Raw genomic sequence first — 23700 nt, 5'->3', positions numbered from 1 at the left:
TGTGATGTCGGGTGAGGAAATGGCGTGACTGACTGGCTCCGTCGATGATCCAATGTTGCTTTCCCTACGAGCCAGCCAGCCCCCAGTACCGCTCGATTGACCCCGCTGTACGAATATGAATACAAGATGGAGAAACATTGGATGTATATAGCTAGCGTTGGGAGTAACCGATTCTTTACTTGCGCTCACTCCGCAATAAGCTCCCCTCCATTCTTGGGTTGTGGCCGGCTAGTGAGGTGTTGCGAAGTGATTTCGACAGATAGATAGATGAAAAAGGGACGAAGGAGGGAGGGGGTATGAGATGCGAGATGTGTGTAAGTCACATGATCTGTTTTCATTTGTTTCTATCCGTGTGTGGAGGTTTGGGCCTTCTTTTCGTTATTGTATTGACTTGAGAGGTTTGTTTCTGATAGAGATGGCTAGAGGGGAGATGAGAAGGGATGGGGGGAGTGCGGTTGTTATGTGTGACACATGCATTTATATATATTTTTTTTATTATTTATTTTTGAGTAGTAAAGTGGTGGTCAAACGTTTTGTGATTCTAGCCCCCTTTGAAGAGAAAGTTAGATAGATGGAGAGATAGATAGATAGATAGACGTATCTTCTTTGTTTTCTAGAAGACGAGAATCAAGAAGAGAGGAGGTGGAATTCCGAAATAGGCAGGCATCCTTATATATCAGCAATAGGAGTCTGACAAAATCGAAGGGTCCCGATGCAAGTGCAAGGGAGATTCAAGGGCCAAATTCACAGAGAAAAAGTGGTCGAGGAGCCTCGAGAAGTTATCAAGATAGACGAGGTGACTAATAATTGTTTCATTACCATATCCAGCACCTCTCTGTCCGAACTACCTAAGCGAGCGAGCCAGCCAGCCACTTTAGCGACTCTGGCCCACCAGAAACCTCTCCACCGCGCGCGCGAGGTGCCGGTGGACGGTCCAAGTGATGTGTCCAGAATCGTACCAGAAGTAGTCGCCGATGGGCTGGCAGCCGTAGGCCGCGTAGTTGGTGGCTATGTCCGGGGCGTTGAACCTGGGGCAGAAGCCCGTCGTGTTCGTGATGCCGTACCGGGAGGGGTGGTCCATTACTCCCGCGAGAAAGGCGTAGCTGTCGAAGACCATGGCGTGGGCTCCTGGGTGCGCGGCGGTGAACTGGGCGGCGGCGGAGGAGATGGCTAGGTTGTATTGGTGTACCATGGTGCTGTTCGGGAGTGAGGTTGCGCTCAGCTGATTACCCGGCTGGGTTTTATTGAATTTGTCAATATGCTGGGTTGAGGAATGAGTTGGGGGTGGGATGGACGTACTTTTCTGTCCAGTGGGGGGAGGTTCATGAATAGGAAGTTCCGGTAGCCGGCGTCGTATATCTTCGCGACGGAATCCATCTCCGCGTGGATGATCTGGGCGTAGAAAGACGGAAAGTCTGTGGCGTTCTTGCGAGGGAAGGTGAACATGGCTGAGTCGTTGATATCGTTGATGCCGATGAAGATGACGACCAGTGCTCGAGAGACATCGATTGGGAGGACAGGCTTAGCGTAGAGAGACCATTCTAGATAATGTGCGAGTCAGTAAATGCTAACTGCCAACGTCTCAGGACAAAAGAGGCAATGGAAGATCAAGTCCAGGGGAGCTGTCCGAATTGGGAGGTAACCTAGTCGCCCAAGAACGTACGTACGTATGATTTGTTCATCAAGCTGGACCGAGAAGTTGTGATGGCGTGGAAGGCTGTGATATGTGAGAAAATGAGTCACCAGAAGAGATCCTATTCCACGAGCTCTTACAATCTGGCAGAGACATCCGCTCCCGCAAAGGCAAAGTCCCAAAGCTGTCTCGGGCACTCGGAAGGCAGGCCGGAGAAGCATCCCGTCAGGTATTCGACGTAGTCTGGTCCACCCGCTGATGTCTGTACATTTCGCGTCAAGATATAATCTCCCAATGTACTTCGGCACACATACTCGGTTCTTGACGATCTCGCTCGTCAGCAAAGTTTTGGGAGTGTATGCATAGTTCAGATAGTCTCCAACGAATGAGTAATTTGAACGCCCTGCCGTTCCTTGGACGTATGTGTACGAGTCGCCAAAGGCAAGTCTGGTTACATCAATCAGTACCTAATCTTATCAACAGCCTGTGTAAAAGTTCCCTCACATGTACTTCATATCATCCCATCTGAAGCTGGTCGAAGGTTTAGACGTCGTCAAAGCCTGGCTAAGACCGAGCCAACATAAACTTGTCCCTAATGTGACCACCCTCATAATGGATATTCGATACAGAAATGCAGGTATAGAGAGATTTCCATACTGCACCTAACATCGAGGAGATATTTGAGAAAGATTTGGAATGACCCCAAGTATCACGGGCTAAAGTTGAGCGAAGCGGAGCATCTGATCCCGAACCACGAACTTGATCATAGTAACCCCTCTTCCCAATTACGGAGTGTTGATTCGCATGAATAAATGAAGCATAGGTGGATAGCTGCGTCAGATGTTTACTCAATCCAAAAAAAAAGTCTTTCGAACTCTGGCAGTTTGCAGTACGGAGAACAGGTGATACATGAATTGGCAACAGTTGAAGTCCCCAGGAGGAACATTTGAGATCTGAAATGCAAGTATGTGCTCGAGAAATTGCAATCTTCCTTATCGGACGCCAATTCTGAGAGCCGTATCTATTACCGAAAGAGGCTGACAATTTCCCACCAGAGGTGTTGACAAAGAGATTCTTGAATGTATGTGAAATCTTATCTCAAAATCCTCCGCGTTGATTACCTCGATTTTGAACCAGCCTAGTATTGACCAATCAAAGGCCGAAGGTTCTATCGAGGATAACGCGTCTGACTCAAGAACATAATCTATCAAAATGAGCGCCAAACTGTGCTAATCTCGATAACCGAAAGATTCAGATCATGTCTATTTAGTACTTGTAATCCAATGAGTTCAGATTTGCAAAATAGAATATTTACAATCTAAAATTTCGCAGTGTTATTAAATCCTCAAAGCGCTACAAAACCAGCATCCAAATTCAAACCCAAACTAGGCTCATCAATAACGAAAGCTTCTCTTCCACCTATTCCGTGCTCTATTTGCGTACCACCAGCTACGTATTGCAAGCAACTGGGGATCGATTAGTAAAGGTGTGTTATCATAATCGGGGCGGGTCCATTTGCAAATGCTCCAATCAAGCGCGTTCACGATCAAACTGTCATAGCTTTACTACTAGGAAACGCGATAGCTGATGTGCTTGAAAAGGGGGTAAGGGGAAGGGCGGTCCCGCAAAAGCCATCCGAATAACCGTAAGAAATTTCAAACGTATACTACGTATACCGTTATCGCTACCACCTTTTAGTAATTAGCTAGTACAGCCGATTCTCTCTATGAGATATGCCCAAAGATATCTGCTATCTGTCGATATTCAATATTCAATATTCCCAGGTCGGAATTTTTTACAAATTGAATTCAAGGTACCCGACGATTATAGCGTCGGTGCAGCGTGATAAGCGATTATTTTTAAATCCGATTGATTTAAATCCGAAATCCGACCGATTAAGTCCGAGATCTTACGGCCGACATCAATGTCCATACTTATTTTTCAAAATCGACATTTTCGAACAGCCTCGGAGAGATTAGCTAGTAAGGCTGATTTGTAGAGATTTTTCTGTTCATTTATCTTTGTTCAGACAATTTCATATCAATCACGTAATTAGCTTAAAATCTTTAAGTGTTAATGAATAGAATTTGGAAACCACGCCTAATTATTGATATTTAAGTATTATAAAGCTTTTAAATAAGAATTAATAAGTAAAAGTAAGACGTGTCGACACTCGTCTTAGATGTCTTACCTTCAGCGTGTTTTTAATATATTTTATAACGATCGAGTTGATTGAAGTCTCAAAGGGCGTTCCGATGGACAAGCGCTGCGAAAAAAAAAATCAACCCATTTTTAACGGTATAGTTAGTTATTATAACAAGACTAAAACTATATAAGATTGAATTATTATATAACAGAATGAACAGAGAATCGTTCCAGCTACCTCCGAGCAAATATAAGTATAAATTGGCGCTGATATAGCTCGTGGAATGGAAATGTTGACTCGATTTCTAGACACTTCCCATCAAAGTGCGACCAAAAGGCCTTAGACGCACCGCAAAGGGATTCGAGGGTTTGTGGGTCCAACTCAACTGATCAGACTGATTATTTCATCTGGCTACGACGATTTTGTCTCGCTAACCCTGAAATACCGAAAAGCAGCCCGGAAGATTTTGAGATAATGTGAAGTCTGAATTTGAGAAACACCAGGGCCCAAACTGGTTCTGATCAGCGGAGATGGATCTTTTGATCAGCTGCTGATTCGGTGCCAATTGTGATATCTAATATTGATATCCAGCCTGCGTAATTCGCTTATCTTTGCTTCGCAACTGCCTTCTTTGGATCTACCCCGCGCACGTGGAATCTGTACGACATGTCCATGTCCTGCCTATCACTTCGAGATCGATACCGCGATAAGGTGGGTGGGTATAAACGGCATATATAACATGGCCTATCAATCCAAAGTGGGCGCATAAGCAATCACGCCAGTGCTTATCTAGCTCGGAATAATATACTTTAAATAGCTTCCGCAAGGGTACACAAACAACTACCAACCTCAGGCTTGATCTTGGAGCTGTAGATACATCTATACGTATACATCCCCGTCTTCGAAGATCTCACGTGTGTCCTTGACAACCAGATTTGACTATTGAACTACTTTCGGGCCCTGCCGCTATCCTCTCAAAAGAGCAGGTCTGGAGAGAGCCAAGCGATGCAGATACATTTGCACTTCATGTGTCGACATTATTCGATAAGGCTGTCATCTGCTCGATTGAAACATATCTGGCGAAAGAGGACTCTGTATAAGCTTATATCATATACGGATCTGAGCCAAGCAGCTCTGTTCGCCGGAGGAGTCGCCGGAATGAGAAGGTTGGATTCCAGGCAGAGGGGAAGAGTCGTTATTAGCCATGATGTCTATATGCTCGTGCAGATGAGATACGGCCTCTGCATACAGTCGACGAGACGGTGGATTGTTATGATTAAGTCCGAGATGTATAGTCAGAGGAAGACATATATAAGTAGGGTTCGCTGGCTGCTCTAATTCTCACACTTTGATATCTGCATCCCTCTCAGCAAGTATCGCATTCAGTCAGTCCACTTGAACCTCGCTGGCCGCCATGGTTTCCCTCGCCGTCCTCAGCACCCTCCTCTTATCCATATCTACTTGCGTCCTCACAGCACCCATCGAAGTCCGCGCCCCTCCCGGCATCCCCACAACCGCTACAGCAAGGACGCTTCTCGCGTAAGGATTTCTTTCCCAGGAAATAGCCAAATCCCAACTTTCTAGTATCTTAGCTATACATTACTCAAAAGCGAGATCATCTGCTGACTTCTCGGTGCCTGACCCAGCGGCCTCACTGTTGCAGCCCAGGGCCCCCAAACTGGCTACTCGCGCGACCTCTTCCCCTCTTGGATCACCATCTCAGGAAATTGCAACACCAGAGAGACAGTGCTGATCCGCGACGGCACCAACGTCGTTACGAACACAGCCTGTGCCTCAACCTCCGGATCCTGGTTCTCGCCCTTCGACGGAGCGACCGTAAGACTGATTCCCTCCTCTCTCTCTCTCTCTCTCTGCGTTCTGCAACTCAGAATCGTAATCTTATAAAGCTTACTGACAACTTGCCTCTAGTGGACAGCCGCTTCCGATGTAGACATCGATCACATGGTGCCATTAAGCAATGCCTGGAAGTCCGGAGCCGCGGCTTGGACTACTGCGCAGAGACAGGTTTTCGCCAACGACCTGACGAACCCCCAGCTATGGGCCGTCACGGATAACGTGAACCAGGCCAAGAGTGATTCCGGGCCCGAAAACTGGAAGCCGCCGTTGGTGAGTACATCCATCTAACACTCCTACTATCCGAGGAGCAAGTCGCTGCCGTGTACGACGGTTGCTGGGGAGACAGCCACTCCAGAGAAATAATGCTGACGAGATTCGCGTATTTCAGACCTCATTCTACTGCACCTACGCGAAGGCTTGGACGAAGGTCAAGTCCGTGTACGATTTGACCATTACGTCGGCGGAGAAGACTGCCTTGACTAGCATGTTGGCTACTTGCTAGAGGGTGCAAAAGAGCTGGGAGCAGCGATGATATTCATCACTTGAGAAACATGATGCTTATTGGAGTTTAGGGGACTTGTCATTCTAATAGTTAGTCAGTGATTATAACCAACTTCTTCGACTCACTAGTGAGCCCGATCCTCAGCATCATTCCTTCCATAACGGCACCGCGTAACCATTGCAATCATTGACTTCATCCACCAGATCTGTGACACGAATAACTTCGATCTCTCTACCGGCTCCAGCAGCTATAGCTCTTCCGTCGAGTTCTGAAAACAGCAATTTCTTCGTCCAGGTCTACATATAGATTCGCCCACCTCCCATAGCCAAAAGAATCCCGGGGCATTCTCGCCCTCTTTCAGGCTGACCCTCACTTATACCCAAAACTCCTGGGCTTGCCCAATAACTGCTTAAGCTTCCTACCACAGTCTTCCAGCCACGGTGGCAAAGCCTTCATCCGGTAGCGATGGTTACGCCACCGACGTAGCTGGTCAGACCGCTCGGAAGCTTTACACATAAGCACTACTCGAGCAGTAAGACTGAAAATTTATCGGTCAGGCAAATACGAAAAGATCGTCGCACAGCACGTCCGCTTGCAATCAACAGATGGGTCACCTGTGTTCGTTGTACAGAGAAGAGTTGAACAGGCTGAAGCTGAGCCAGCTTTGATTCGATGTCTATTTTTGGGTTCGAAAGAGACGCCTGGGCGTGACGACATCTCACCTCCGTATTCACGAGGTGCTACAGTAATCGTACCCCTGGTCGGAGTACTAGTCAGAGGCGTTGCGGTTCCTAGTACCCTTCAGCGATACCGTCAAATTTTTGACCTTTTTTATTGCAACATATATTACTTACACACTTTTTGATTGAAAAATTAATAATAAAATACCATATCGTTCTTTAGTATTAGACCTACTCTAGGAAAAAAAATTAGGAATCAATGGAGTTTTGGAACGCAATTATATCTGTATTTCAACCTCGTTCGCGCTTATTTAATACTATTCTATTGTATATACAGCTGAATAATTAAATAACCACAAATAATTACTTGTAGCCTTCTGAAAAATCGCAGTCGCTAGCTTCGAGTCTATATCGCAGTATATTTTCAATATCCCAACGTGAGAGTAGATTTATCGATGATCATAATTCGTGTTTTTTTAAGTGTACCGATCAATTCAAAAGCCTCGCATCTTTACTTATTAGACAGCTGCGCAACGCATCATAATCAATTCATCACAACACGTATACTGATTTTTTATTTAAAAAATAATAAATATTAAAAACAAAGTATACCTACTTAAGCCTCCACATTATCTATACGATAATGCGTTATTTAAGCTCTTTTTATAATATATGATTTTCGGCTTCTAAATCTCGCGTTAAATAAACGAAGAAGAACAACGAATTCAGCGGCAATCGTGCTCGGTTTAATGCAAGAATTAAATATTCTAAAAGCTATAGCTCTAAAGATTTTATCTCCCGTGTGGGCATTATGTTTAGTCATAGTGTTCATAATCAATCGCGTGTAAAAGAAAAATGACGAAAAAATTGACCGTATCGGTGAAGGGTACTAGAAACCGCAAACCTTGCCTCTGACTAGCACTCCGATCAGGGGTATGATTAGGCGATGTTGATCTCACTCGCCTAAACTATATCCACCCTATCCTTTTTTCTTCGAAGTATATTTATTACCCAGCCCTCCCACAGTTCGCAAAGTTAATCTACATATCCATTTCATATTCATCTGTAATCGGAACTCACGGATATCAAATATGTATCCTTCGTTATTTCAGCTGCTCGTCGGGTCCCTGGTTGCCGCCACCTCTGTAAATGCAGCTGCTCCATATAGTCCAAGAAAGCCCCGGAACGATGTCCTTGATTGCCTGACGTCCAAGAACGTCCCTTTTGTTGTGAAGAGTGACGGGAATTGGACAAGTTATGCGACGCCGTACAACCTTCGACTTGTTTATGAGCCGGCAGTTATTACTGTCCCCGAAACACCGGAGCAGGTTGCATCTTCGGTTACGTGTGCTGCAGCCGCGAGTCTGAAAGTTCAAGCCAAAGGGGGCGGGCATTCGTATGCAAGTTACTCGAGTGGCGGCAAAGATGGGAGTTTGATTGTTGATATGGAGAAATTCGCATCGATCGATGTTGACAAAAGTGAGTATTATCAATCAAAGAGATCTCGAATATCGGTCCTCTAACGGCGGAACAGGCACCTTCATTGCGAAAATTGGAGCCGGGCAAAGACTGGGAAACATTGCCATAGAAATCTTCGATCAGGCCCAGCGGGGTCTCCCCCATGGAACTTGCTCGGGGGTGGGCATTGCAGGTCATGCTTTACACGGCGGGTACGGCTATGCGTCAAGAAAATGGGGCATCACTCTTGATACCATTGTCGGAATCGATGTTGTCCTCGCCAATGGATCACAGATCTACACTAGCTGCGAGTCATACCCAGATGTCTTCTACGCTATGAAAGGAGCAGGAGATGCATTCGCCATTGCGACTTATTTCTACCTTCAGACCCAGCCAGCTCCAGCCTCCGTCACGTATTTCAGCGCCGATCTGGCTGCGTCCCTGACCAACGTTGAGACCGTCACGGCAGGGTTCGAGAAGCTCCAAAACTTTGTGCTCACTTCGCCGCTGCTCACCCCCAATATCACTCTCGGCATGTACACCGACACGAGCGGCTTATTCAGCATCAGCGGATGGTGCATGGATTGCGACACGGCAGCATTCACCAACTCGGTCTTCCCAGCGATGCTTGCCGGGTTCCCAGGAGCGGCTTCTCCCACCGTCACACAGCAGGGCTGGATCGAAGCCCTCACAGTTCTCGCTGACCCATATCCTCTGGCACAGCCACTGGGCCACGAATACACGTCCCACGACACCTTTTACGCGAAATCCATCGTCTCGAAGAACGCACGGCCGCTAACCACCGCTGCTATCCGCGCCTTCTGGGCCTACATGGTCGACAACCAAGGCAAAGGTCCCTTCTACTCCATCATCAATCTCTACGGTGGCCCTGGATCGGCCATCAACGCGCCGTCGCCGGACTCATCGGCCTACTCTGAGCGAGATACGTTGTGGGTCTTCCAGAACTACGAATCCACAGCCGCCCAGCAGCCTCCCTACGACCCGGCGGCCATCGGCTTCGTGGATGGCCTGAATGCTGCCGTGGAAAATGCCCAGCCCGATGGGGATTTCTCGGGCTACATCAACTATGTGGACTCGGACTTGGATGCGATGACGGCCGCTGAGGAATACTACGGTGCGGCGACGTATAACAAGCTGCTGGATATCAAGATGCGGGTGGATCCGACGTTTGTGTTCTGGAACCCGCAGGCTGTTGGAAACTCGATGGCTCTACCAGTTTGATATGAAGGAATTTTACTGTTCGTAATTCTCTGCATCAAATTTCTTCTTCTTTATTCTTTTTCTGGCAGACCGAATCTTTACACAACCCAAATTCATTCGCCCTGTTGTTTAGTCTTGACACCGATACTTGTCTATAGCAGTGGAGTTATCTTGAAAACTCCCTTGACTCAGAGCCAGAGCCCTATTCTCAGTCTACGATCGAGCACATCAAGAATCGTCACCATCAAGTAACAAACTTCGCTAGCTCTGGCCCTGTCAATATGGAAAGAACGACAAATCTCACGTGAAAAATTTGTTTAAGCAACATCACGCATGTTCCCATCTGGCCATGTTTTCCCTCCAGCTAAAAATATCGATTTTCCCCTCCTCTGTAGCTATATCAAAGAATACCCAATCCCAAACGCCTTCCTTGCTGTGGTGATTTCTCTCTTTTCCAGGTCTTGCAACCACGCTCTCTAGCTCATCTACGGGACGAACGTGAGTTAGCACGTATTGTATCCCTTCCATTCCCAACCCGAACGTCGCACACCACTTATTTGCCCCCGTCACTTCTCCGCCACGCCATCATCAATGAACCGATATCCTCAAAACAAATCCCAGCACGACAAGTTCGAAGGAACATCCATCCATCTATCTCTACCAGATTCCTATCTTCTTCGCTTCAATCTACCTACACCTTTTCACCTCTCTTCTCCACAGATCCCATCCGTAATTCATCCAGCCGGATACCCGAAAAAGATTCAAATTTGGGACCTAGAAGAGATAATAATAACCTTTTCCTTATAGGGAACCCCCCCCCCCCCCCCCCCCCCCTCTCTCTCCACTGATCGATCCCATGAGGCTACCTAGCTTGAAAAACATGCGAGCATACCTAGGTAAAAACAACTTGCTCCTGCGAACAAGCTAAAATCCAAAACGACCTCTGGCTTTTCTCCCAGAATCATATTCGGTAGCTGAAACAGGGCTCAAGTTGAAGTAAAAGAAAAACTTGGAAAAAAAAAAAAGAAAAAAGAACAGTACGCAAAGAAACTTTGACCACTGACGAAAGAAAGTTCAATCTCAACCCCCCGTATTTCTCTCCTATGCTTTTAGTTCATAAGCTCACCGTACAATTACGATATGTAATCCAAGTTGAGCTCCTAGCCTAGCTGTTACCCTCAAAGTAGGAAAGACAGGAGAGAAACAAAAAAGAAGAAGAAAAAATAAAGCCAACTTTATTTTTCGATATACACCCCGAAGCAGCTCGCTGCCACCAACCCACCCATTCCCTTCCCTGAACAATTTCCAATGCTTCTGTACCCGCAAGACCAACGCAGAGGAACAGATTCATTAATATTATTTCGACAATATAGAGTAATATTGTACTACGTCAATATAAATTCTGATGGAGTAGCTTGGTATATAAGTTCTTATGCTTCAAGAGTCCACCGAATCTCGCTGTACACACAAACGCTCGCTGACTTCGGTAGAAAGATCATGTCCCTTTTTACGTATATCCCAAAATACCGACTACTAGGTCTTGTAGATATCACTGTCACTAAAAGATTGTTAGCAATTACTAATGTCAGGGCAGGAGACCGGCACTCACAACTTCCCGAACTGATCTCTGCCCTCCGCTTCCTTATTCACCCAGACAGCCAGGCTTACACCAGGGCAAGTAAATATCCCATATCCCTCGGAATCAATCTCCACTTCCCCTTCTCCCCATCCAAGAACATCCGTCCACTTCTCCCCCGCGTGCATCTCACCCACGTGCATTCTCTTCTCACCAGGTCCGGCATTGCTCATGACTGTGGCACATCCGAATCGCTTGTCCCAGGTACCGTAGCGAACCCAGCCAATGCAGGTAGCAAAGTCGAAATAATCGGCTTGTTTACCATAGGCATAAAGTTTACGGGCCAATATCAGGGATGGAAGAGCACCTCCGCAGGAAGGTGGGAATGGGTGCTCGCCTTTAATACCGTAGAGATCACCATAGAAGACGCAGGGGTAGCCGCGATCACGCAAGAGAATCAAAGCGTAAGCTAGCGGTTTGAAGAAGGGCTCGATGGCAGCCTCAAGGGCTTGATAGGGTTGAGTGTCGTGGTTCATGACCAAAGTCTGTATTCATTAGCATCATCACAAGGAAATTCCGAGAGGGGACTCACCACAGCATTGATAGGCTCGACCTGCACTAGCGTATCATCAAAGACCTTTCTCAAGTCCCCTCCCTCAGTCTTGCTCAACTTGCTGAAATTATACACCAATGGCGCGTCAAACAAGCTGAACTTCTTGCCCATGCGCTGCAAGTACGCACTCATGTCCGACAAGCTGTCTTTCCAAAACTCTCCAACGAAGAACCATCCCTCACCGTACATCTCGTCCATTAGCGTAATGAACTTGCGCAGAAAGTCTTCGCTGAAATGCTTCACAGCGTCGAAACGCATGCCCTTGATCGTAAACTCCTTGCTCAACCAGATACCCCAATCGAGGACGTCTTTTTCAACTTCTGGGTGGGAGTAATCAAGATCGGCGAACATGAGGTAGTCGTAATTGCCATTCTCGGAATCGACATCGCCGTCGACTGCCCAGCCCTTCGTCTTGTCTCCGAGAATCTTGTAGATGGCAGTCTTGCCGTTGCTGGCATTGTAGTCTGTTCCTGAGAAATGGAACCAGTGGTACTTCTGCGCAGAGTATTTCTCACCTCGACCAGGGAAGTCAAAGCCTAGCCATGCGTCGATTTGATACGGGTCCGAGATGGTTTTGTTGCGGTCGTTGGAATCGACTTCTTGGACTTGGCACTTCTCTTTGTGGTCGGCAGCAGCTTTATGGTTGAGCACTGAAGATATAATGTCAGAAGATAGCATTTACAGCTACGTGGACATGCAACATACCTGCATCCCAGTAGATCCCTACACCAACCTCGTTGGCCTTCTTCACCATCGCCACGAGCTCTTCCTTGGTACCCCATTTCGTTGCCTTGCCTCCCTTTTGATCGAATTCACCGAGGTCGTATAGATCGTAGATATCGTAGCCATTGCCAGAAGGGGAAGAGGCTTTGCATCCAGGGGGGACCCATATGTTGTCGATCCCAACGGCTTTCATCTGCAGGATGTTGTCGTGGAGCCGGATCCAGTGCTTGTGATCGTCTGGCACGTACCATTCGAATGCTTGCATCATGGTCATGTTCTCCGGTGTGGGCTTCTGCTCTACTGCGAGTCAGATTTGGTTCCCGAGCAGCTGGGAATTACAACATACCATAGTCCGCCATCTTGTCTGCTTGTTCCCTAGTCTCTGTAGTACTTTTGGTTGTTGACTTGCTCAAATTTGAAGTTTGTATAAACGATAGACGAGAATTGGTTCAGCCTTTGAAGTTTGAAGTTTGAAGTTTGAAGTTTGAAGTTTGAAGTTTGAATTTTGAAGGTTGTAGATTGAATTCTGAAGGTTGAACTTTCGAAGCTGAAGAAGGGACGAAGAGCATGAAGATTTCAAGAGCAACCCCTCCCTCCCCCACCAAGACACTATAAGGAACGACTTTGGACCCCTGAAATACTGCACCTGCATGGTGACATGACGTAGAAGGCTCACATCTCCTCTGCGGATGCCATTTTCATTTCATTCCATCCTTTCTTGCGGATACAGTACAGGATGAAGTAAATAAATACTCGGCTGCCGCATTGTGCATGATGTTGAGCACCCTTACACCACAGGGCCGTTGGTTGTATGCCGGAGGAGACTGAAGAGATAGGCGAAATTGAAGACATTCCCATTGCGAGGTCTGGAACTAGCTGGGTCACTTCCCTTCTCTGAGCAGCCTCGCCCAGTGCTCAGAATAATTTATAACGATAGCCAATGCGCTTAGCGCTTAGGCGTAGACCAAAGCTGGCGGGTGTCAAAGAGCCAGGCCGGCCGGGAGATGGATGGAACGCCATCAGTGTGGGTCTGGGAAAAATGTGAACAAAAAAAAAAAAGGTCAGTTGATTTACATGATCATTTTACAACGGTACGACAGATAAGGAAGTTCAATTCTATTCTGAGAAATGGCACAACTCCTTGGTAATATATTCTCTGTCCGACGCGGCCTCGTCAAGCGGTGCGCTTTTGATGCACGAAATTGTGTTTCTTGTTGTCACAGGCAACCACCGATTGGAATCAACAACAGAACTCGAAAAAAAAAAGAGAAAAAAAACAAGGCTCTATATGCACCAATGATTTCGAACCCAATACCGATAAGACCTAACATATACCACCAACAACCACGAAGGATCTGATATATAACACTGCGCGATTACTCTCCACAGCAAACGGGCTGCTGTATGAGCTGTCTTGCCACGTAATTTAGAGTATTTGACGGACAAGCTGCCCCCCAGGAAGTCGTCGAGATGCGAAACACAGCTTCCCCGAAAGACTTCGAGATACATGTGGACCCTTCATGTTTGTCGGATGATCCCAGCAAGACCGAAAATACGACGGGAAATTCTATAAAGGGGGACCTTGCGATCCAGGAAGGCGAGATGTCGCCCGAAAGCGTCCCGAGTAACCAGACGGTGGTGCACCATGACTCTGAGACCGAGGAGGATATCAAAGCTAAGAGTCCAGATGATGAGGAAGATACCAGTACTTCAGGATCCGCAGAGGACCACAAGGAGAATGTGCCGGCCCCTCCCTCGCCGCAAAAAGCCTCAGTCGAAGAGGTCGCCGAGGAGGGCGGAGCACAAGAGCCACAACCAGAGCGGGCTGGAAAGGATGGAAAATCTGCAGCCCGAGAACGCCAGCTGGGGCGTATAGGGGAACAAATCCGTGCTGCAGCAAAAGCTGTAGTCGCCAACATCGAGCACGACCATTACAACGGATTGGCAGATTCAGAACTCAGCATGCAAACAGAAGAGGCCTGCGAACGGGAGGGGACAGAGATAACATACGATGGCACAGAGTTGAGCTACAGTGATGGGACTCAAATCACGTACGGCGATGAAAGCGAAACAATCTACGAGACGGACAATGACCACCATCCGAACCACGAGGAAGAGATAAACCCAACATACGAACTAGATCGACACTCTGAACAAGGGAACGGAGACTCCAGCGACCATCACGATGAGGCTGACGTTGATAACGACGACGTATTCAGTCATTCTGACTGCAGCAAGCGAAGCAGCATGAATTCCGAAATGCATAGCTCAGACGGTAACCAGAAGCTCCTGACTTCTCCAGTGGTTGGGGAAGAGGCCGGATCCGCCAAAGAGATGAATGCTATCTCCAGAGTTCCCAGCGCATCTTCATATATGTTACAAAGGCCAGCAGACTCGACAACCCGAACTCCAAGCAAAGTCCTCGCGAGGCCCCCCTTCCGAACCCCCTCCTCAGTCCGTGCAATGCAGATGTCCTCTCCCACACAATCGGTCTTCTCGGCCCCTCGCTCGTCCAAGAGACATATGCCAACTGTCTCTCGAATCGGCACCCCCAATTCTCAATACACTCCTTCCAAACGAACGCCTACTCGCTTCAAGGCGAAGAAAGAACCTCTCGTCCTGCTACATGTCACTGTCCTCCCCCTTCAATGGCATTACTCGTACTTAATGTCCTCTCTTGAAATACCCACAGCATTAAAAACCGTCAAAGAAAGCTGGAGACTCCTCCAAGAGAAACTAGGAGATACAGTCCTCGAACGTGGTATCCTTCTTCCTCACCCGCAAGACTCTTACGAGATACTCGAAGAGCGTCTCCTTGAAGCTCTTGAACTGCCAGTGCGCCCTCGTGCCAAGATTCTACGATGTGGACACTACATGGGGCCAGGAGACTCCGAAGCGCCGAGCTCGGACGAAGAAGGCGGCGACGATAATTGGGGAGGGGAAGCAGGTGAGCAGAGGAAGTGGTGTGATATATGCATGCGAGATGTGCGTCTCGAGACTGTCGGCGACGTTGGCAGAGGGGAACGTCGGTTCCGGGTGAAGATATATGCAAGTAACGGACTGATGAGGGCTGGTGCTTGGGCAGCCTGCTGGAAGGAGATGGAGAGGGTAGATGTGGAGCTTGAGCCGTTCATTGAGACGCATCAGCATGCTGAGTTAGAGCATCTGGCTCTTGTTGCGAAACCCAAGGCCGAGGAGCAGAAGGAGCCGGATGATGGATTTGAGGATGAGGATATAGTGGTGGATCATATCCACGATCATGAAGCCGAGAAGCGACGGGAAGAAGAAGAGCGAATGCGCGAGGAGGAAGCGCGATTGCACGACGAAGAGACAAGACTCCATGAGGAAGAGCAGATGCGGAAGCAATTGGCCCTGGAAGAAGAGCTGCGCCAGCGAATGGTGGAAGAAGAGGATCTGATGAGGAAGAACATGGAGGAGCAACGCATGGAGGAGCAACGTATGAATGAGATGTATGGACAGGAGTGTCCAGCGCCATCGGAGTCTCGACGCAGCTCCTCTAGAATTGCCGTTCACGACGACTCGTCGCTCCCAGAGCTACTATTGGCGGCTTTCCAAGTGGCAATGCGGGATTCGAAGAATGTGGTTATCTGTGTCCTGAGTGTCCTGATATTGCTGCTTTCACTCAAACCAACGAGCACACCTGAACGCACGCATTCATCGGCCGTCATGGGTTCTGCTCCGATGGTAGAACAGATCACGAAAACGGTCTACCATGAAGCGCCAGTGACAGTAAAGCCTGCCGCTACTATTGAGCAAGTGGTGCAGGTGGATCCGAAGCCAGTCGAGAAAGAGCCATTGACGACAACAATCTTCAGAGAGTTTACTGTGACTGAGATAATTACCGCTGCTACATCTGTCGCATCTGAGAGTCCCTCTACATCATCGGAGCCGTGCGAGCCTGCTTCGAAAGCAGCAGGGCAAAGTGTTTCCTCTGTCAGGCCCGAGCTGGTGGAAGCGGATCCCTCTGCTAAGGTTATCGGACACCCTGTACCTAGCGCCGAACCCGAACCCGAGGCCGAGGCCGAAGCCGGCGATATCATGAAGGGTACGTCTATCCCTGAAGGAGAGGTACCCATCTTAGTAGCCGAAGCAGCCCCTATTCTATTTGAGGAACCGGCTGAGAAACTCCTCACACCTCTGGACCCATCCCTCCCCCTGGACTCCAACCCAGACTCGGCTATCCTCACATCCGAGGCCGAACAAGACTCAATTACAGATTCCGACCCGACCGAATGAAAACGGGCCGATGAACGACAGAAAACACCCTCAGACCATCTCTCTTGACCTGCGAAAATCTGTTGATACGCACTTGCGCAAGCGTTGTTTTTAATTTTGCCTTCTGTTTTGAACAAGCAGTTTTCGGATCTGCTTTTCCTCACTCATTTACATTACGTTCTTGAACGCTGAGTACAAATGGCGGGACATAAAGGATGAAATCGATCAGAGGGAATGGGAATGATTTGCATGCACATGAATTGGGACGATAAGTAGATGATGTGCTTATTGTAGGTCAAAGAATATGTTCAGCGACTTTGGTCACCTTTGGCGGAGATACCTTTGTAGTTAGCCAGCTCTTTTTGTGTTTACATTGTGTAGGGATCTGGAAAATAATGAACTTATGACAGACAGGCTGTGTTTTTTGCTACGCTGACCTGTGACGTATGTATTGAAGCACCTATTACAGGAGAACGGAGAAAGGCCGAGAAAATTGCAGAGAGAGCGGCACAGCCGAAAAATCGGTTTTCATTCCTTCGAGGTATTATCAAATTCTACCAAACTCTTTACAGATAGATCTCCTCCAAACCCTAGGCCCGGATTCTCAAACTCTGAATCCTTACACAATTCCAGACCCAAAGCTCTCACTTCGACATCTGAAGATTCTCTCTCCTCCACTTGCCATCCCCAGATAATACGGGCCAACGCTCCCATCCGCGAACCTCGTCTTCCACGAGTAGAGGCGCCTGCTGAGTACCTCAGCCGGACCTCCTTCTCCTTCTCCTCGAACCACATCTTTTTCAACTTCGCGGCACGAACACAGGCACAGGCACGGGTGAAGGCAAAGAAACTCTTTTGAGTGTATAAACACCGACGTTACAATAACGTTTAGATATTTACATGTGCGGCATTTCGAGCTGTATTGCTTGCATTCAATTATTTTACAAATACTGAGGACGACGGATCTATGCCTATGGAGCTATCTATTGTTGTTGTTATCCTCGACAACGGGAGAGAGGAGAGCCAAAGAGAGGTTGACTTGGAAAGAAAAGAAGCAGGTTGTGTAGACTGATGGCTTGCTTTATAGGTTTTCACCTTTATATTGACTCATTGAGCTGCATGATATTACGAATGAGGAATTGTGAATATTGGCATCTCAATTAGCAAGCCTTGGATGCCTATGTGTCGGCTTTCAGAAGCCTTGTTTATCGAGGATAGAGGAGAAAGGGGTTGAAGCTGGCTTTAGCGAGGGGCTATGGACATTGGTATGAAAATACTCTTCAGTACCCGGCTCGAGACAGATCGACTTGGGATCATGGGGGCATTACTGATTCATAAATTAGAATATGTTGTTACTTACCCGTCATCCTTTCATTTACAGCAGTATTCGGCATACTCGCATATCCTTCGGGATGCATTTGAGATCCTCGGCTCTTCAAGCTCCGTATCCACCCTGGCCTGGACATCGATCCTGTCCAAGCCCCAAATCACCCCAGATCGTCCAGTGAGATTATGTGAAGCCGGAAACCGGATGCTATTATGAGATTAGATTATCGACCAACAAACCAGCAGTTACTGAAATCTACTGAAATCTATCGCTGCCTTTTGATCCTCGCAAGCTGAGTTCACTGGCGCATCCGGAACCCCAGAGCCAAGCCGGCAGTGCTCCACAGATGAGCGCGTCCCCCAGAAAATCAAGCAGTCAAGCTCATCCCAGCAAAACCTTCCTCCGCATTCATTAATCAACTCGAGTCCACAGACACCAGACGGAAGAAGCAATTTGCGCACGAAGCAAAGGATAAAGGACAGACAATGTGCCCTGCGAATCGATAGTCGAATGTGTCGCTCTATGCAGAAGAGCCACCAGGGATGAGTGCGAGCTCAACAACCCGTGGTGCAATCCCCGCTGCTGGAACTGGGAATAATGGCACATCCACCTGCAGTCCGGATCTCACAGCTGCTACCGCTGAAGCAGATCCGCTTCGTCAATAATGAGGGACAGCCACCGCCCAAGAGGAGGAGGATCAATGCTGCGTAGGTCCCTTTTGTGCGGTGTTTTTTTCTTTGCTTTGCCAGCTGGGCCTACCGTGGAAGTTGGAGTGAAGCGGGAGTTCTGGAACGCGCACGATGATCTCCGACGCGGTCTTTGCGTGAAGGGGATTGGGCTGATGGGCAATCGAATAGTTGCCGGACGTGTCGCAAGCGGAAGACGAGATGCGATGGGAAGAAGCCCTTGTGCTCGACTTGTACGGAAAATGGACATGAGTGCATGGGCTACGAGGAGGGTAATGTGAAGAGGGAGTGTAGGGGCAGTGATGCTGGCAGAAAGAACAATAATGAGGAGGACGGGCACGAGGAGGAAGAGGAGGAGCATGAAGAAAGAGAAAAATCGGCGGTGGAGAAAGGGCATGGCCATCAACAGCAAAGGGCACAGGGCAATTGTTCGGAGCTAGGCGAGGGGGGCGGGAGGACGGTCTCAAAAAATCAGCGCTATTTCACGCAAAAGTCACCTAAGCCTAGGCGAAAAAGTATGATTGATAACGGGGAAAGGGGATACTGCAAAATCGCGGATTACAAAGAAAGTGATGTATTCTCCGACGAAGATGAAAGTTCCACTGGTAAGTGAAGCCTACCTAAACGATATCTCACGCAAATACTGACCTTTGAAAGCCGAACACTCTTCAAATTCCAGTCTGCAGAACTATCGAGTACCGTACTTCAGATACTTCGGCCCGACTGCTATCGTTCCTGGCTTCAAGCAAGTGGTTGTCTCGGTTCGAGAGCACAGCAGAAGTATTGGCAGCTCGTCTGTTGCGAGTAGGTACCCTGCACCAAAATTAAACCTGCTACAGCTACTAATCAACAAAATAGTATCTCCTGGCTCTAATGGCCCAGGAGGAGGTGGATCTGCTCGTGGTGGCACATACTTGCAGCCCGGGGGGGAGACGAGATCTTCCATTGAGATGCCAATCTACGATCAGAACGATCCATTGCCGGTCAACAGGTTGATCATTCACATTATCGAAACATTCTTTGCACACCTAGGATCAAACTACCCTTTCCTTCGACAGAGATCGTTCATCCAACGAGTGGAAGAGAAGTCCGTTGAAGCGATTCTCGTCGATGCCGTTTGTGCGCTCGCTGCTCGCTTTACAGACCACCCTCTACTTATCGGTCATCATGATAAGTCGCTCCCAAAATCAGAGTATGGAAATGCTTTTGCGCAAAGGGCCAAGGCTGCTGTAGTCGACACATTCCCATGTCCGACGGTCGCAGCAGTGCAGGCCTGTTTGTTGCTTGCGTATGAGGGATTCGGCGCCAATCAAGACAGTGCGTTGTGGATGTACCTAGGATGCGCAATCCGAATGGCAGTGGATTTGGGTCTCCAGAAGCTGGATGGTGTCAAACACCAGGGCCCGAAAGATTCCGGTTATCACCGATATGGCAATGACTCGGCTATCTTAGAAACTACTCCTCAGGTCAACCTGCAAGAGATGAAGGCACTTGAGCAAGAGCGCATTGACACTTTGTGGGCGGTTTTCATGCTTGACAGAGTAATCTCATCAGGGACGGGAAGATCCGTCGCGTTAAGAGATGAAGACTTGGAACTATCGTTTCCTGAAATCACCCGTGACGGCGGATGGCCAAATCCGTTTCCGGCATTGATACAGATTGTTCATCTCTATGGACGAGTAACGGATCTATTGAATAATATCAGAGATGCAAAGGATGTTACGCCGAAGAAGGTTGAGAGTTTGCAAAGCATGGAGAAGGATCTGACAGAGCTATATCAAAGGTTGGACCAGAAGTTGACGTTTAATGCCACCAACTTCCAACACTACGTGAAGTCTGGCGAAGGGACCAATTTCATCCTGGTAAGATGAAAACTTTTGCTATTGATAGTAGTATTAGCTTCACTGACTTGGATCAGGTACACTTCTGGTTTCACACTCTCATCATGCTGGTCCATCAACCAACTCTGATGCGCTCCTTCGAAGGCCAGATCCTTTCTCTGCTTCCTCACAGCCGGGAACTTAGTATGTCTTCTGCCAAGACTATCGCTGACATTTTAGCCTTTGCCGAAGTCATCGATCCAAGAAGCTTCATCGGCAACGCTTTTACATCTCAGCCCATGTATATTGCGGCGTCTGCGTTTCTCATGGAAACCGCTGCACACACTTCACAGCCTGCTTCCAGAGATGCTAGTCCCCCACGGAATGACCGTGGTGTTGAACCAAGCGACCGGAAAGGAAAGATAACCTCTAGCGAACAGAAGCAGAAGCAGAAACACACTCTGCTTGCTTCAGCCGCCAACCAGAATTACCAAAAGTGCTACAAAGCACTGCAGCAATTAGAAACGTACTGGGCAGGAACCAGATATCTCCTGGTAGCGCTTGATCAAAAGGCGAAAGGGATCTGGGATCCAGAGACGTTTACTGAACAGGAATATGAAAGCACAAAATTGAAGCCGGACTTGATGCATTGGCAAAAGAAGTTGAACACGAATTTATCAAATTCTGGCCGCCTCGCCGACTTACGCTCTTCTCGATCGGAGCACGTGCCAGGATCACCAGCTCTTGATTCATCGCAAGCCATCGGATGGTCATTGACCGGAACAACCAATTCTCCAAACTCGAACCTCACATTCATGTACCAACAAATGGAAAATACCCCTCCGCATCCTCCGCCTCCGCCATCAACCGGTAATATGATTTACGACCCTATTCGACAAAGTTTGCCAGAGGCTACAGCTTCATCGACTTCCGCGTCCAATTACACCTCTCAATACTCCTCTTCTGCTCCACCGCGATCGCAAACCTTGAAGCGGATAGTGCCTCTCCCTACCAAATACTCTGCGGAGACGGCAGATCATGCTTCAACCTCAGATGCGGAGATGCTTCTCGGATTACAAAATCCTTACTCACACGGCACACCGACCCCGTACCAGTCTTACAACAATACCCCACGAGGCATGAGATCTCCTCACGACATGCGGTGTGATTCCGCCTCTTATGACTTCTCGCAAGGTGGTAACGTCGGAGACATGATGCTGGAGAGTCAGGAAATCGACGTGTCGTCACTGGGCGGAGAAATTATGCCCTGGTTGGAATACCTGCCCCAGGATATGCTGAACTTTTTTGACAATAGTGGCAGCAGTGTGGGGATATCTAATGGCAGCAATAACATTGAAATGGACGGTGTGAGCACTGGCGGCAGCACATGAACTAATGCTCTTGCCTCTCCCTGCCCCCGTCAATTCGATTTGGTTTATCTGGTCCTGTACTTTTTTGATTGAGACCGCAATTACGCTGTCACGAATTGGACCGCGGGTGTTTGGGAAAGGTATAGTAGGGAATGGCGTTAGGTGCTTAAAAATTCTGTATATAGACCAAAGTGTTGGTCAGTTTCTATAGTCTTGTTGTTGTTGTTGTATTCATTAACGTCGGGCGGGTAGCAAGCGAAGCCTGCCGCCTTAAGACCTCTTATAGGGTATAGCGACGTGCTAAGCTAAGGAGTTACATATAACACAGCCCTAGAAAGTAGTTCATAGTAGTGCAGCAAAAGCTATTGTCGTTTGCGCTCTTTTCTTATAGATAAGATGGATCATAATGAGAGAAGAATCTCTCGTTAAAGAAAAAAAAACTAGAAAAGAGAATAAGGCAGGCGCAAGCTGCCGTGGCCATCGCAACATGGCTACCCTCGAGCCGCAAGACGACTAGTATCGAGGCCAGACCGGGGTCAGCCGTAGGTATACATAACAATGCTAGGAAGAAAGAAGGAAAAAGAGAGAAAGGGTGCTCGCAACCATAGCTAAAAACAAAACAAAACTCTAAAAACAGTCTATCTATATCGTATCATAGCGTCAGAAACAAGTTCCCTCGGGAAGGCATCACGCTGCCTTAGAATTGCTCTATTCTATCGTGTATTTTGCTAGCTTCTACAGCCTCTATAAGGCGGGGCGTACCCCGTCCTCCTTATAGAGGCAGTATCAGTGAGCAGCTAGAGCGGCATTATCAGCGAGTGCAATGCTCATAATAGAACTCCGTGGTGGTTAGGAAGGCTTGAAAGCCAGCCGGTTTGCTGCTAAGGAGAGCCTTAAGGAAGTCGCAGGCTTCCGGGATAGTGCTTAGCAGGATCCTTGGTCGAGTTTCCGTTCTAGCTAGAAAAAAAAAAAAAAAAAAAAAAAAAAAAAAATAACCGCCGCCGTGTAAAGCGATCGAAGGCGAGGTGCACAAGGGCTTTACGTTTGCCGCACGCGCATCTCCGGTTGGCGTCGTAGTGCTGGAACCTGGTATGGTACCAAGTGAGGTCTCCGTGCGTAGTCCGTATTGCCGGGAGCTTGTGTAGGATATTGTCGTGAGAGCTCGAGCTCCGTTTCTACAGTCCTCGGTCAGTTGCGAGACGCATTATTCAGGAGCAGCTCGTATTGTAGATATCGCGTTTCACATACGCCATCTACTTTGTATCCTTTCAATTCGTCAAGTTCTTACCGCTAGCCTACTCCTCAAGTGGTCCCCTATAGCAGTTAATTCGCCCACTAATTTATCCGAGCAGAAGAAACTCGGTGTTTGGCACCCGTTTGGAATTCCCCTCCGTTCCTTAGGAAAGAGAATCAGAATTCGCAAGCTGGACCTCGTGAGATCCATAATTAATAGTCTTGGGGTCCCAGGCTTAATGCGTTGGTTTGTCTCGATGGTCTGTCTGCTGACTTATCTCTCTTTCGCTAGGTACTCTTCGGTTTCAAAAAATGATTCCAAAAATTTCCATCCTGGCGGGTTCTTTTTCGTCGTCCAAAAAATATTTAATTAGGAACTGTTGGTTACACAATAAGGTGCACACGTGAGACTTGATACGAATGGCAAGTGGTTGCATTCGTGGTATTATTAAGTCTAAGGGAGGAAGGAAGCTATTTTAGCTGCGAGGTGCAGTTATATATAGTTGCGTACACGGGCCACTATGTAGTTGCTATAGCAAAGGTGCACGAGCCACTTTTATTTTTAATCGAGTCTTTAACTCCGATCCCGAGTCCTTAACTCCGATTTTCTTATTCTTAC

General features: G+C 47.9%; 6 protein-coding genes across 6 annotated transcripts; 4 read left to right on the top strand and 2 right to left on the bottom strand.

Annotated features, from left to right (window-relative positions):
* Positions 1-874: 874 nt before the first annotated feature.
* On the bottom strand, positions 875-2244 carry L3040_004235 (uncharacterized protein; the record flags this gene model as incomplete). The annotated part of the gene is made up of 6 exons (XM_007288987.1): positions 875-1234; positions 1300-1541; positions 1668-1717; positions 1774-1895; positions 1948-2080; positions 2138-2244. 6 exons carry the CDS (start codon positions 2242-2244, stop codon positions 875-877), a joined length of 1014 nt encoding a protein of 337 aa, XP_007289049.1.
* Positions 2245-5193: 2949 nt separating this feature from the next.
* Positions 5194-6138, top strand: L3040_004234 (uncharacterized protein; the record flags this gene model as incomplete). The annotated part of the gene is made up of 4 exons (XM_007288988.1): positions 5194-5318; positions 5426-5615; positions 5709-5906; positions 6025-6138. The coding sequence occupies 4 exons, from the start codon at positions 5194-5196 to the stop codon at positions 6136-6138; spliced, it is 627 nt and encodes a 208-aa protein (XP_007289050.1).
* Positions 6139-7909: 1771 nt separating this feature from the next.
* L3040_004233 (uncharacterized protein) lies at positions 7910-9518 on the top strand (the record flags this gene model as incomplete). Its single annotated transcript, XM_007288989.2, has 2 exons — positions 7910-8297; positions 8353-9518. The coding sequence occupies 2 exons, from the start codon at positions 7910-7912 to the stop codon at positions 9516-9518; spliced, it is 1554 nt and encodes a 517-aa protein (XP_007289051.2).
* Positions 9519-11030: 1512 nt separating this feature from the next.
* Positions 11031-12768, bottom strand: L3040_004232 (uncharacterized protein; the record flags this gene model as incomplete). The annotated part of the gene is made up of 5 exons (XM_007288990.2): positions 11031-11055; positions 11107-11618; positions 11666-12336; positions 12392-12706; positions 12756-12768. 5 exons carry the CDS (start codon positions 12766-12768, stop codon positions 11031-11033), a joined length of 1536 nt encoding a protein of 511 aa, XP_007289052.2.
* Positions 12769-13879: 1111 nt separating this feature from the next.
* L3040_004231 (uncharacterized protein) lies at positions 13880-16666 on the top strand (the record flags this gene model as incomplete). Its single annotated transcript, XM_007288991.2, has 1 exon — positions 13880-16666. The coding sequence occupies one exon, from the start codon at positions 13880-13882 to the stop codon at positions 16664-16666; it is 2787 nt and encodes a 928-aa protein (XP_007289053.2).
* Positions 16667-18569: 1903 nt separating this feature from the next.
* Positions 18570-21869, top strand: L3040_004230 (uncharacterized protein; the record flags this gene model as incomplete). The annotated part of the gene is made up of 5 exons (XM_007288992.2): positions 18570-18679; positions 18830-19263; positions 19316-19462; positions 19517-20520; positions 20577-21869. 5 exons carry the CDS (start codon positions 18570-18572, stop codon positions 21867-21869), a joined length of 2988 nt encoding a protein of 995 aa, XP_007289054.2.
* Between the last annotated feature and the right edge of the window lie 1831 nt (positions 21870-23700).

The sequence above is a fragment of the Drepanopeziza brunnea genome (assembly GCF_022702325.1).
Source record: "Drepanopeziza brunnea f. sp. 'multigermtubi' strain 214-2 chromosome Unknown ctg6, whole genome shotgun sequence".
Taxonomy (NCBI): domain Eukaryota; kingdom Fungi; phylum Ascomycota; class Leotiomycetes; order Helotiales; family Drepanopezizaceae; genus Drepanopeziza; species Drepanopeziza brunnea.
Note: the sequence above shows the minus strand (reverse complement) of the source record. Positions and strands in the feature narration are given on the sequence as shown.